The sequence below is a fragment of the Chlorocebus sabaeus genome, chromosome 28, assembly GCF_047675955.1.
Source record: "Chlorocebus sabaeus isolate Y175 chromosome 28, mChlSab1.0.hap1, whole genome shotgun sequence".
NCBI lineage: Eukaryota > Metazoa > Chordata > Mammalia > Primates > Cercopithecidae > Chlorocebus > Chlorocebus sabaeus.
In genome coordinates, this window is record NC_132931.1 from 15,709,869 (window position 1) to 15,721,627 (window position 11,759).

At 49.3% G+C, this 11,759-nt stretch overlaps 1 protein-coding gene across 2 annotated transcripts; it reads left to right on the top strand.

The window, feature by feature from the left end:
• Nucleotides 1-4,129: 4,129 nt before the first annotated feature.
• Nucleotides 4,130-7,430, top strand: LOC140710622 (radial spoke head 10 homolog B-like). 2 transcript variants are annotated; one of them, XR_012091726.1, is made up of 3 exons: nucleotides 4,130-4,462; nucleotides 5,610-5,839; nucleotides 7,093-7,430. XR_012091726.1 is itself a non-coding variant. In XM_073012835.1 (2 exons), exons 1-2 carry the CDS (start codon nucleotides 4,209-4,211, stop codon nucleotides 5,734-5,736), a joined length of 381 nt encoding a protein of 126 aa, XP_072868936.1. In that variant the 5' UTR covers nucleotides 4,130-4,208; the 3' UTR covers nucleotides 5,737-5,910. The 2 variants fall into 2 exon arrangements, 1 of the variants encoding a protein (XP_072868936.1); XM_073012835.1 differs by lacking the exon at nucleotides 7,093-7,430 and having other exon boundaries at nucleotides 5,610-5,910.
• The last annotated feature ends 4,329 nt before the right edge of the window (nucleotides 7,431-11,759 follow it).

Genomic DNA, 11,759 nt, shown 5'->3' on the forward strand with positions numbered 1-11,759 from the left:
CGCGCTTGAATCATCCTGAAACCATCCCCTACCCCCATCCGTGGAAAAATTGTCTTTTGCGAAACCGGTCTCTGGTGCCAGAAAGGTTGGGGACCGCTTCTGGAAAAGCTGGAAAAGGCAAGGAAACGGATGCTTCACCGGAGCCTCTGGAAGGAACCAGCACTGTGGGCCTAATTTACAGACTGTAGGATAATAAATTTGTGTTGCTTCAAGCCACTAAATTCATGGTAATTTGTTTGCAACAGCAGTGGGAAAACTAATGCCTGCGTTATTCCTATTTTATGATGAAGCAGTTAGCAGAGCTGGGAAACCCCTGGCCTGCTGCCTCCAGCGCCCAGCCTTTCCCCCTGGCCTTCAGGACCAGCAAGGGCGGGACACTTGCTTGGCGCTGGCGCGCGGCCCCTTTAAGAGCACAGGGCGGGCCAGGCGGCGTCCGCGGTTGCCTGGAGACCAGAGCGGGATCTGGGACGCGGAGAGCCCTGCAACACCTAGCCCGAGCCCGGCGAGGTCTCTGGGCTCCTGGAGCGAGGTGAGCGCCCCAGGCCGCGGTCATGCGTAGCCAGGACAGCGGTGGCGACCGAGTCCTGCTCCTTCCCGGCCGGCCGGACTGACGCGGCCTCCCAGGACCCGAGCACGTGCGTGATGGGCGAGGAGGGCCTAGGCCGGGCCGACCAGTGCAGGGAGCCCATTCTTCCCGCCTCACCGTAGACACCGGAGAGAGATGGCCTCTCCTTAAGCCCCGGAGAACAGAGAGGAAACATTAGGAAACACGCACTGAGAAACGAAAATTGGCTTGATTTGTAGTTCACTTATTTGTAGGTCACTGACAGGACCGTAAACCTCGTAGTAAAGGTCCCTCTAGATTTAGAGGTGAGAGTAGCTTGGGCTAGGTGACCCAGGGGCGGCTTCGCTGAGACAGTGGTCGGGCGTGTGAAGGAGCAAGGTAGTGTTTGAAGGAAGAGAGAAAGCTTGGCCGGGCGCGGTGGCTCAGGCCTGTAATCCCAGCACTTTTGGGAGGCCGAGGTGGGAGGATCACCTGAGGTTAGGAGTTCGAGATTAGCCTGACCAACATGGTGAAACCCCGTCTCTACTGAAAATACAAAAATTAGCCAGGAGTGCTGGCGGGCGCCTGTAATCCCAGCTACTTGGGAGGCTAATGCAGAAGAATAACTTGAACCTGGGAGGCAGAGGTGGCAGTGAGTGGAGATCGCACCACTGCACTCCAGCCTGGGTGACAGAGCGAGACCCTGTCTCAATAAATAAACAATGGAGGAAGAGAGAAGGCTGGAGGTGGGTTCAGCTGGAGGCTGGGGTGGCCAGAGGATGGCATCCAGGAAGAAGAGGGCAAGAAGGGCTCACTGCACCCCTTGGGCCTATGAAAAGGGACCAGACCTGGCCTTCACCACATGGCTCACCTATGCATCCTGCCTGATGGACCAGGGTGCTTTCGGTGGGGCCAGATTAGGAAAGTCGTGAACTATGGCTTTGAAACCCTGCACCGCAGCTCATATGCCAGACAAGCAAAGATATGAGCTGGAAACGGAGCTCGAGCAACGACGCGCTGGAAATACAGCTCAAGCAATGATGTGCTGGAAACGCCACTCCAGCACACTGTTCCTTGCTTGTCTCGCATATGAGAGGGGCTCAATCGATGGCAGTGCTAGAGGGAGTAGGAAACCAATGATTTCAAGTTTGAAAACAGGAAAGGGACGAGATAATCACTCAATTTATTGCCTTTGCTCTGTACCCTGTACTTAGGGATTTTTCTGTGTGTCATCGATTTAATTCTTATGATACAAGGTACTGTTATTTCTATTTGTGAGGCAGAGGAGATTAAGCAACTTGCTTTAGAACACAGCACTTGACCATGCTCTGTGGCTCATGCCTGCAATCCTAGCACTTTGGGAGAAGGTGGGAAGATTGCTTGAGGCCAGGAGTTCAAAATCAGCCTGGGAAAAACGTAGCAAGACCCACGTCTCAAAAAAAAAAAAAGGAAAACCGGCGGGGTGTGGTGGCTCACACTTGTAACCCCAGCACTTTGGGAGGCCAAGGTGGGCAGATCACAAGGTTGGGAGTTCGAGACCAGCCTGGCCAATGCAGTGAAACCCCATCTCTACTAAAAATACAAAAATTAGCTGAGTGTGGTGGCAGGCGCCTGTAATCCCAGCTACTTGGGAGGTGGAAGCAGGAGAATCGCTTGAATCCGGGAGGCGGAGGTTGCAGTGAACTGAGATCCTGCCACTGCACTCCAGCCTGGATGACAGGGCTAGACTCCATCTCAAAACAACAACAACAACAACAACAAAAAACCCAAAAACACAGAACTGGGCCAGGCACCCACGCCCAGTGGCTCACGCCTATGATCCCAGCACTTTGGGAGGCCGAGGCAGGCGGATCACCAGGTCAGGAGATAGAGGCCATCCTGGCTAACACGGTGAAACCCTGTCTCTACTAAAAATATGAAAGAAATTAGCCGGACTTGGTGGCAGGTGTCTGTAGTCCCAGCTACTCTGGAGGCTGAGGCAGGAGAATGGCGTGAACCCAGGAGGCAGAGGTTGCAGTGAGCTGAGATCGCGCCACTGCACTCCAGCCTGGATGACAGGGCTAGACTCCATCTCAAAACAACAACAACAACACAAAACCCACAGAACTGGTAATGGACAGTGCAGGACCCTGAATCCAGCTCTTGCACACTTTACAATGCTGACCTATAAGGAGAGGGTTTTTTTTTAAGACAGAGTCTCGCTCTGTTGCCCAGGCTGGAGTGCAGTGGTGCAATCCCAGCTCACTGTAACCTCTGCCTCCTGGGTTCAAGTGATTCTCCTGCCTCAGCCTCCTGAGTAGCTGGGATTACAGGCATGTGCCACCATGCCTGGGTAATTTTTTGTATTTTTAGTAGAGATGGGGTTTCACCGTGTTAGCCAGGGTGGTCTTGATCTCCTGACCTCATGATCTGCCCGCTTCCTAGAGGTTAAGTAGCCTTTTTCATGTGTAGGGATACCTTTCAAGAAACCATGCTAGACAATGGTTCCAACTTAAATAATTTTTAGGGCCAGGTGCAGTGGCTCACACCTATAATCCCAGCACTTTGGGAGGCTGAGACAGGCGGATTGCTTGAGCTGAGTTCCAGACCAGCCGGGGCAACATAGCAAGACCCTGTCTCTACAAAAAATTAGCCAGGTGTGGTGATGCATGCCTGTGGTCCCAGCTACTTGGGAGGCTGAGGTGGAAGGATCGCCTGAGCCTGGGAGGTGGAGGCTGCAGTGAGCCGTGATTGTGCCACTGCACTCCAACCTGGGTGACTGAGTGAGACTCTGTCTCAAAAATAAAAAAATTTTGGGAACAACCAATGCAGTGTTGAGGTTGTATATTTATAAACTGATGGTGCTTGAAACTTGTAATTATTATTATTTTTGAGACAGAGTCCTGCTCTGTTAGACTGGAGTGCAGTGGTGTGATCTCCCGACCTCCCAGGCTCAAGCAGTCCTCCCACCTGAGCCTCCCTCGTAGCTGGGACTACAGGCATGTGCCACCACGCCTGGCTAATTTATTTGTATTTTTTTAGAGAGGGGGGTCTCACTACGTTGCCTGGGCTGATCTCGACCTCCTGGACTCACATGATCTCCCGCCTCGGCCTCCCCAAAGTGCTGAGATGGCAGGTGTGAGCCACCACACCCCCCCGGTAACTAATTTTTCAGACTTTGGCAGGAGAATGATAATGACATTGTGTTGTAAAACTGAAATTTTAACTACAAATGAAAACCCCGGCCGGGTGCGGTGGCTCAAGCCTGTAATCCCAGCACTTTGGGAGGCCGAGGCGGGCGGATCACAAGGTCAGGAGATCGAGACCATCCTGGCTAACACCGTGAAACCCCGTCTCTACTAAAAAAATACAAAAAAAAAAACTAGCCGGGCGTGGTGGTGGGTGCCTGTAGTCCCAGCTACTTGGGAGGCTGAGGCAGGAGAATGGCGTGAACCCGGGGGGCGGAGCTTGCAGTGAGCCGAGATCGCGCCACTGCACTCCAGCCTGGGGCACAGAGCAAGACTCCGTCTCAAAAAAAAAAAAAAAAAAAAAAAAAAAAGAAAACCCCAAGTGTTTGGAGACGTAATTTTTATTTTTCAGATAAAACTCATCAGTGCTTTGAAACAACCAGCTCTGAACCAAAGGAATCATTTGATTCAAGTAACCATTGGATCTTCCCAAGGCAATGGTGAAAGAAAAGAAAAAAGCAGACAAAAGAGGGGACAAGTCGGCCCGCTCTCCCTCATCTCTCTCTGATAATCTAGACTTTTCCAAACAAGATGGCAACACCACTAGGCAAGAGATGTCCCCAGCTGCCGTCCCATTGCTGGGAATGCAGCTTAACGAAGCGAAACCCAAAAAAGACCCCCGAAACGTTCAGCAGAATGAAGACGCCACCCAATACGAAGAGTCCATTCTGACCAAACTCATCGTGGAAAGGTGATTTTAATGGGGGTGCCATAGGGTATCACACTGCCAGTCAGGCGGTGTATTTTATTTGAGATGGAGTTTCACTCTGTCGTTCAGGCTGGAGTGCAGTGGTGCGATCTTGGGTCACCGCAACCTCCGCCTCCCGTGTTCAAACAATTCTCCTGCCTCAGCCTCCTGAGTAGCTGAGATTACAGGCGCCCGCCACCACACCCAGCTAATTTTTGTACTTTTAGTAGAGACGGGGTTTTACCATGTTGGCCAGGCTGGTCTCGAACTCCTGACCTCAGGTAAGCCACCTGCCTCAGCCTCCCAAAGTGCTGGGATTACAGACATAATGTGTGCCTGACCTGAAGGTAATTTTATGTATTTTAAAAAATTATTGTATTTTAGATTTAGGGGGTTACATGTGCAGGTTACAAGGGCATGTTGTGTGATGCTAAGATTTGCGCTTCTAGTAAGCCCATCACTCAAGTGGCAAACGTAGAGCCCCATGGTGTATATATAGAGAGAGAGTTTATTGTGGTAAAACATATAACAAAATGTACTATCTTAATTATTTTAAGTGTGCAATTCAATGGCATTAAGTACATTCACAGTGTTGTACAACCATCTATTAAATAGTAACTCCAGGCCAGGTCCAGTGGTTCAAGCCTGTAATCCAAGCACTTTGGGAGGCTGAGGCAGGTCAGGAGGTTGAGACCAGCCTGGCCAACATGGTGAAACCCCCTCTCTACTGAAAACACAATAATTAGCTGGGCATGGTGAGATGCGCCTGTCATCCCAGCTACTCAGGAGACCGAGGCAGGAGAATCACTTGAACCCGGGAGGCGGAGGTTGCAGTGAGCCAAGATCACGCCACTGCACTCCAGCCTGAATGACAGAGTGAAACTCCATCTCGAAATAAAACCCAAAAAAACAAAACAAAAAACCCCAAACTCCTTCATTCCTCATCCCACCTTCAAACCCCTGGTGACCTATTCCACTTTCTAGCTATGTGTGTGTGGTGTGTGTGTGTGTGTGTGTGTGTGTATATATATATATATATTTTTTTTTTCCGACTTCATTCTTCCCATTACGTAGTTATATATTTTAACCCACTGTCACCTGGTTGTATTCACATTGTTCATTACCTTGAATTCCCTTTATTTCTCTGTAGCTATGAAGGGGAGAAAGTTCGTGGACTGTATGAGGGAAAAGGCTTCACAGTCTTTCGAGGCGGTTGTACCTATCGTGTGAGTTGCGCATTTGAGAACCTGCAGGAGGGGGAGGAAGGTGTGGGGTGATGGTCGGAGATTTGCGAATCTTCAGTAAAATCCACTGATGCTTCAAAAGAAATTGGAAGCTCTTCATGCTGATTTTATTCTGAACCCTGATTACCTATTTAAGGTAAAAATAATGCTCAGTATAATACAAGTTATTTTAGATTTGTTTCTTTTCCTGATTATTTTATTTTATTATTTCTTGAGACACGGTCTCACTGTCACCCAAGCTGGAGTGCAGTGGCACAGTCATAGCTCACTGTGGCCTTGACCTCCTGGAGTCAAACGATCCTCCCTCCTCAGCCTCTTGAATAGCTGGGACTACAGGTGTGTGCTACCACGCCTGGCTAATTTTTTTTTTTTTTTTGGTAGAGACAAGGACTTGCTGTGTTGCCAGGGCTGGTCTTGAACTCCTGGGCACAAGTGATCCTCCTGCCTCAGACTCCTAAAGTGCTGGGATTGCAGGTGTGAGCCCCCACACCCAGTTGAGAACACATTTTTGTAGCTGAGGTCATCCTTAGGTCATGAAGATGAGGACCTCTTAGATCCTTTTTCCAGAAGGATGGATCCCAGCGTGGAGCCAGCTCAAAGTAGGACTCAGTAGGACGCAGCTGCTGCTGAGTGCGCAGACAACCATCTTCACACACGGGAAACTGGGATAAGGCAGCTGTGGGAGACCGTCAGCAGCGGCCGGCCAGGCGCCGTGGCTCCTGCCTATAATCCCAGCGCTTTGGGAGGCCAAGGTGGGCGTGTTGCTTGAGCTCAGGATTTCAAGACCAGCCTGGCCAACACGGTGAAATCCCGTCTCTACAAAAAATACAAAAACTAGCTGGGCATGGTGGTGGATGCCTGTAGTCCCAGCTACTCGGGAGGCTGAAATGGGAGGATTGCTGGAGCCTGGGAGGTCGAGGCTGCAGTGAGCTATGATCACACCACTGCACTCCAGCCTGGTGACGAACCAGACCCTATCTCAAATATATATATATGTATATGTGTGTGTGTGTGTGTGTGTGTGTATATATGTATATGTGTGTGTGTGTATATATATATGTATATGTGTGTGTGTGTGTATATATATGTATATGTGTGTGTGTGTATATATATATATGTATATGTGTGTGTGTGTATATATGTGTGTGTGTGTGTATATATATGTGTGTGTGTGTATATATATGTGTGTGGGTGTGTGTGTGTATATATATGTGTGTGGGTGTGTGTGTGTATATATGTGTGTGTGTATATATATGTGTGTGGGTGTGTGTATATATATGTATATATGTGTGTGGGTGTGTGTGTGTATATATATGTGTGTGGGTGTGTGTGTGTATATATATGTGTGTCAGCTGCATTCTAAGCATTTGTCATTGCTTTGTTTTGAAGGGTATGTTTTCAGAAGGACTCATGCATGGACAAGGGACGTATATTTGGGCCGATGGATTAAAATACGAGGTGAGGCCTGTGACCAGCTATAGTTCTAAACTGAGACTGTTGGATGGAACAATCAGTTTCCCACAATTGAACAGCCTGTTTTCATGGATGTAATTCAGCAGATGGGTTAAGAGAAATTCACAAAACCAGAGGATCTAGTAACTCATGACTGCACCGGACCCAGGAGAAATTGTTACTGGTTTCATTGTGTGTTCTAGAGGTATTCCACGCCTTCTCAGCACAGAGAGCACACAAACATGTATGCAGCTTGTCCTACTTTTTTTTTTTTTTTTTTTGGAGACAGGGTCTTGCTCTGTTGCCCAGGCTGGAATACAGTGGTGCAATCATGACTCACGGCAGCCTGGACCTTCTGTAGCCTGTCTTGCTTTTCACAAACACACAGTTTATTACACACTCTCTTTGGCACATTTACTTAGTTCGTTAGTCTGACATGGGGTCTTGCTCTGTCACCCAGGCTGAAGTACAGTGGTGAGATCATGACTCACAGCAGCCTCAAACTCCCAGGCTCAAGCGATCCTCTCGGCTCAGCCTGCTGAGTAGCTGAGACTACAGGTGTGCTCCACGGCGCCCGGGTAATTTATTTTTACTTTTTTTTTTTTTTTTTTTTTAGAGACAGGGTCTTGCTGTGTTGCCCAGGCTGGTCTCGAACTCCTGGGCTTAAGCAATCCTCCCACCTCAGCCTCCCAAACTGTTGGGGATTATAGGCGTGAGCCACCGCACCTGGCCTGTACCTTTAATTTTGAGATGAAACCATATCCATGGATGCAGATCTGTTTTTCCTGGCTGCGTGTATTCCATTATGTGGCTTTCATTTCACCTGTCTTGCGGGGTTGAGGAGAATGTGTATTTTTAAATTGATTGCAAGGACCAAATTGTTCTCCACGGGATTGTACCAGGCTCAATTCCCACCCACAAAGTGAGTGAGCGCCTGAAATGCTATTCTAAAATTCCCAAATGCAGAGCTTCTAACAGATGGTGTTTATAAATGGTAATGATGACATTTAAAACACATGCGCATAATGCACTTATTCAAATAACACCCAGGCAGTGATGGAAACGGAGTCAAGTTTGGGCCGGGAAGCCAACTGCAGCTGGGCGGTGAGAGGAGACGGAGGGACTGACCCTCACTGGCCGGGCGAGGAGGATCTCCAAGTTTCAGGTGAGCCTGAGGATTGGGCCCCCTCCTTGGATTCATGCCAGCTCCCTTCCCATGCGACAGCGACTGACATGCAAGGTTTCTGGTCCTTATTTTATTCTATTTATTTTATTTCATTTTTGAGACAGAGTCTTGCTCTGTCGCTCAGGCTGGAGTGCAGTGGTGGGATCTCGGCTCACTGCAACCTCCACCTCCTGGGTTCAAGCAATTCTCCTGCCAGAGTAGCTGGGATTACAGGCGCCCACTACCACGCCCGGCGTGGCGGGCGCCTGTAATCCCAGCTACTTAAGAGGCTGAGGCAGGAGAATTGCTTGAACCTGGGAGGCAGAGGATGCAGTGAGCCAAGATGGCGCCCTTGCACTCCAGCCTGGGCAACAGAGTGAGACTCTGTCTCAAAAACAAAAACAAATTAAATAAATATTTTTCTAGAGACAGGGTCTCCCTAGGTTGCCCAGGCTGGCCTCAAATTCCTGGCCTCAAGCAATCCTCCCACCTCGGTCTCCCAAAGTGCTGTGATTACAGGCGTGACCACTGCGCCCTGAATCTGAAGTTCTAAGAATCTGAAGTTCCCCGGGTCAGGATTGGAAGCCAGCACTTTCCAACGTCACCTGCTCGCTCCTTCGAGCTCGGTCGACCTGCAGCCTCCCAGATATTTCCTCCTGCCTGAGCTTCCGCCCAGTGGTCGGGTGGGATGAGAGGATGGGAAATGCAGACAAGGAAGAGAGAGAATGTGAGGGGGATGTTCAGTGCGTGACCACAGCTCGAGAGGCAAGAACAGAGTCAGAGGTCAGGCAGCTCCTGGAACCGTCCACAGGACCAGGGATTCCCGACACCACCCCCAGCGCTTCCTTCTGTCACCCCATGGCCGTTCTGCTTCAGGGCGACTTTGTGAAGAATGTCCCGATGAACCACGGCGTGTACACGTGGCCGGACGGCAGCATGTACGAAGGCGAAGTGGTCAACGGCATGAGGAACGGGTTCGGGATGTTCAAGTGCAGCACCCAGCCCGTGTCCTACATCGGCCACTGGTGCAATGGCAGGCGGCACGGGAAGGTGGGCGGGGCGGCCCCGTGGAGGGCGGGGGAGATGGGCGGGGGAGATGGGCGGGGGAGATGGGCGGGGGAGATGGGCGGGGGAGATGGGCGGGGGAGATGGGCGGGGGAGATGGGCGGGGGAGATGGGCGGGGGAGATGGGCGGGCGGTGGGGGGCCGGCCGTGTGGAGGGCAGTGGAGGGTCTGGGGGGCCACATGGAGAGAGAAGCGGGTAGGGGCTAGCGGCGCTGTCCAGGGCATATTCACTTTTTGTTTATTGAGGTGAAATTCACATCGTGTACATTAAGCATTTTATTATTATTATTTTTTTTTTTTTTTTTTGAGACGGAGTCTGTGGCCCAGGCTGGAGTGAAGTGGCGCCATCTCGGCTCACTGCAACCTCCGTCTCCTGGGTTCAAGCAATTCTGCTGCCTCAGCCTCCCGAGTTGCGGGGACTGCAGGTGTGCACCACCACACCCAGCTAGTTTTTGTATTTTTAGTAGAGACGGGGTTTTGCCATGTTGGCCAGGATGGTCTCCAACTCCTGACCTCAAGTGATCCACCCGCCTCGGCCTCCCAAAGTGCTGGGATTACAGGTGTGCGCCACGGTGCCTGGACATATGCAGGCTTTAACAGGCTGTTTATTGAGTTGTTGTTGTTGTTGTTGTGTGTGTGTGTGTGTGTGTGTGTGTGTGTGTGTGTTTTAGCTTACACAGATTGCTTGAGACATATTGGAGGGACTGGGCACTGCTTCCAGACAGCAGCATCTGAATGGCTGCAGGAAGGAATGAGTTTGCCTGATCATGAGAGAGAAGATAGAAACATTCGCTCTCTCTTTCTGTCTCTCACACACACAGATAAACCTGTGAAAAAGCCTTTTGAGGCTTTTCAGTGTAGATCAAAGGGCACACTATGCTCACTTATACTCAGAGGCAGTAAAATGCGTAGGATGTCCAAATGGGTAAAACAATAATGGTTCTGGTGCCTAAGAGAGAGTGACCTTCCGTTACATGGAAGGCTCAACTGTTCACTCCAAGTGGCAACAGACAGGATTTCTTTAGGTACTTAATTGACTAATAGTTACTAGATATAATGAATAGACTTGAATGTGATGAGTGCAGTCATTCTGTGCCTTAATATGACACTTTTTATTTTATTTTATTTTATTTTATTTTATTTTATTTTATTGTGAGGTGGAGTCTCGCTATATTGCCCAGGCTAGAGTGCAGTGGCACGATCTGGGCTCACTGCAACCTCTGTCTCCCAGGTTCAAGCGATTCTCTTGCCTCAGCCTCCCAAGTAGCTGGATTACAGGCGCATGCCACCACATCCGGCTAATTTTTGTATTTTTAGTAGAGACGGGGTTTTACCCTGTTGGCCAGGCAGATCTTGAACTCCTTACCTTGTGATCTGCCCACCTTGGCCTCCCAAAGTGCTGGGATTACAGACGTGAGCCACTGTGCCTGGCCAATAAGGCGCTTTATTAAGGAGAAATTGATTTGTGACATTATCTCATTTCCCCTTGTGCAGCAGTTTTACCATTTTCTTAACAGCAAAATGGAAAAATAACAGGTTATATGTCTTGCTTACATATGGCATTGACCTCTGTGTAGGTTCTAGTTTTTAAGTTGATATCCTTCCATTTGACAAAGCGTTTGTGTCGTGAGGTTTGATGGTTATAAAGATGCTATTATTTGTTTCAGGGCTGCATTTATTACAATCAAGAGGGTACGTGTTGGTACGAGGGAGACTGGGTGCAAAATATCAAAAAGGGCTGGGGAATAAGATGGTAGGTATGACCACGGCTGCGCTTGGGGTGTGGGCAAAGAAGTGTCTGTGGGCCCAAATAATGTTCACTTCGGATATTTAAAAGTAAGGTGCAAAAGTGGCACAGAACATTTTCTCTCTAAGCAGAGTGAATTTTTTTTTTTTTTTTTTTTGAGATGCAGTCTCACTCTGTCACCCAGGCTGGAGTGCAGTGGTGCCATCTCAGCTCACTGCAACCTCCACCTTGTGGGTTTAAGCAATTCTCCTGCCATGATCGCACCACCGCACTCCAGCCTGAGTGACACAGTGAGATCCCATCTCAAAAACTGGCCAAATACTAACTAATCATGATACGATAGGGAATTATTAAAAGATTTTAAAAACCTGGCTCTTACCCACTTTGTCACCTTATTAAATAGTCAGAAGGTTTAATAAAGTGACTCATTCTGCTCCCTTAGGACCTCATGCCTGCCTATCAATCGATCGATCGATCGATCTATCTGCCTACCTACCTATCTATTTATTTGACAGTCTCACTCTGTTTCCCAGGCTCGAGTGCAGTGGCATGATCTTGGCTCATTGCAACCTCCACCTTCTGAGTTTAAGCAATTCTCCTGCCTCAGCCTCCCGAGTAGCTGGGATT

What these genes read in the sequence shown, in the direction of transcription:
- LOC140710622 (XM_073012835.1), top strand. Translation starts at nt 4,209, where the DNA reads ATGGTGAAAGAAAAGAAAAAAGCAGACAAAAGAGGGGACAAGTCGGCC. An exon ending in ACCAAACTCATCGTGGAAAG is followed by an intron (nt 4,463 to 5,609) that starts GTGATTTTAATG and finishes ATTTCTCTGTAG; the next exon opens with CTATGAAGGGGAGAAAGTTC.